Source organism: Brassica oleracea, unplaced genomic scaffold (assembly GCF_000695525.1).
Source record: "Brassica oleracea var. oleracea cultivar TO1000 unplaced genomic scaffold, BOL UnpScaffold01367, whole genome shotgun sequence".
NCBI lineage: Eukaryota > Viridiplantae > Streptophyta > Magnoliopsida > Brassicales > Brassicaceae > Brassica > Brassica oleracea.
Window position 1 is genome coordinate 9,923 of NW_013617904.1, and position 1,612 is coordinate 11,534.

At 37.0% G+C, this 1,612-nt stretch overlaps 1 protein-coding gene across 1 annotated transcript; it reads right to left on the reverse strand.

Moving 5' to 3' along the window:
- Positions 1-343: 343 nt before the first annotated feature.
- Positions 344-1,324, reverse strand: LOC106321267 (F-box protein At1g11270-like; the record flags this gene model as incomplete). The annotated part of the gene is given in 1 exon segment (XM_013759569.1): positions 344-1,324. A coding segment is annotated over 1 exon segment (770 nt), but the record flags the coding sequence as incomplete, so codon positions are not given.
- Between the last annotated feature and the right edge of the window lie 288 nt (positions 1,325-1,612).

The following is a 1,612-nucleotide window of genomic DNA, read 5'->3' on the forward strand; positions in this document are numbered from 1 at the left end:
TCTATTGGTAACTCTTTTTTGGTAAAAATATATTGGTAACTTAAGGAAAACTGTATATAATTTATAATCCTAGCTACGATTTGGTTACTCTTTAACTATGGTAACAAATATTTTAGTTACAAAATACAAATTATAATCTTTAATTTTATGAATTTCTTCTACTTTTTTGTTAGAAAGAAAAAATATGTTTCCTAAATCTTGGTTAGTTCATTAAAACACATTATTTCAATTATTACTTATAAATCATAGAAAAAGAATTACATGTAAAAAAAAGAAGAAGAAATATTCAAAAAAGAAAATCCAGATTTATATAAACATGAAGCTAAAAATCCATATTTGGAATGAAAAAGTTTGGGTGAGATCAATGGAACACATTTTAGTCCATGTCTTGTTGGAATATTGGAAGGACCATATGTCTTGGGTAGGCCAGTGTTTCTTGGAAACGCAAAGGCGATTGTCGAGGATGCAGATGGTGACGGACCAAGGGTCAAGAACATGGGCAAAGGGAGCATCACAGATGACATGAAAAGTTTCAGTGTGAAGATCAAAAGACAAAACCTTGGGTTCTTCTTCACAATCGGTGAGCCAGTAAAGGGAGCCATCTAAATAAACGGGATCGGTGTGAGGATTAGGGGTGAAGGGAGAAGCAGGGTGAACGTACCTCCAGAGTTGAGTGGTAAAATCGAAAACTTCGCAAGTGGTGACGTTGTCTAGGCCAAAACCGGATGAGTTGGTTAGAAAAACAGGCTTGTAAGTGCCGGTGAGTTTGTTTTTACTGAAACCAAGCTTAGGAGTTGGGGTGTCTTTGTTCAACCTGTGGAGTATGAGGTTTTGAATGTTGGAGAGAGGGAAAGTTTGACGCCATCTAGTGGCGGGATTCATCACGACGCAGACACTCGGGTTGTAGATAGAGTAGAGGCATAATAGACCGTCGCAATTACTATGACAGACCGAAGTGCCCCCCCAATTAGTAGGCACATGGACCGTATAAGCAGATGATGATCCAAACGCAAATCTTCGAGCATCTAAATCATTAACTCTTTTGACGAGACGACCATCATCATCATAAACATTAGTGGACACGAAAAGGACGTCTGGACCGCCTCGTGACATATGGATCAACTGTTGTCTTTCCTGGAAACGTCAGGAATCGATTGCAGATTTCAGCTTCTTGGACACCGTCCTGAATCTCAGCAGAGATTTTACCGGAAGTCTCTCAAGTATCAGCTCTACAACATCCTCTGGGAGACGCAGCAATTCTTCGCCATGTCTTTTCAATGTTCTTCTTGTTTTGAACGGGAACATCTTTTGTATATCTCTCGTCGTCTCGTCTGCTGATATAAATTTGGAAAACAAAAAGGAAAATTTCCTTTCCTCTTTTTTTTTTTTAAATTTCATTCACCAGACTAGTTTAAAGGTTAGTAGAATACTTTAAATATATAACAAAGGATTTGCGAATATATTTATCTTATCTGATGTGTCCGGTTGAAGCAAAAAACATAGGTTCTTTTAGAACAAATGCTAGAATATACTACAAGGGGTAAAAAAAATATAATATGGGCCTCTTATTTTTTTTTGACATATGTTATTAACATATGTCTGTTTGTTCACT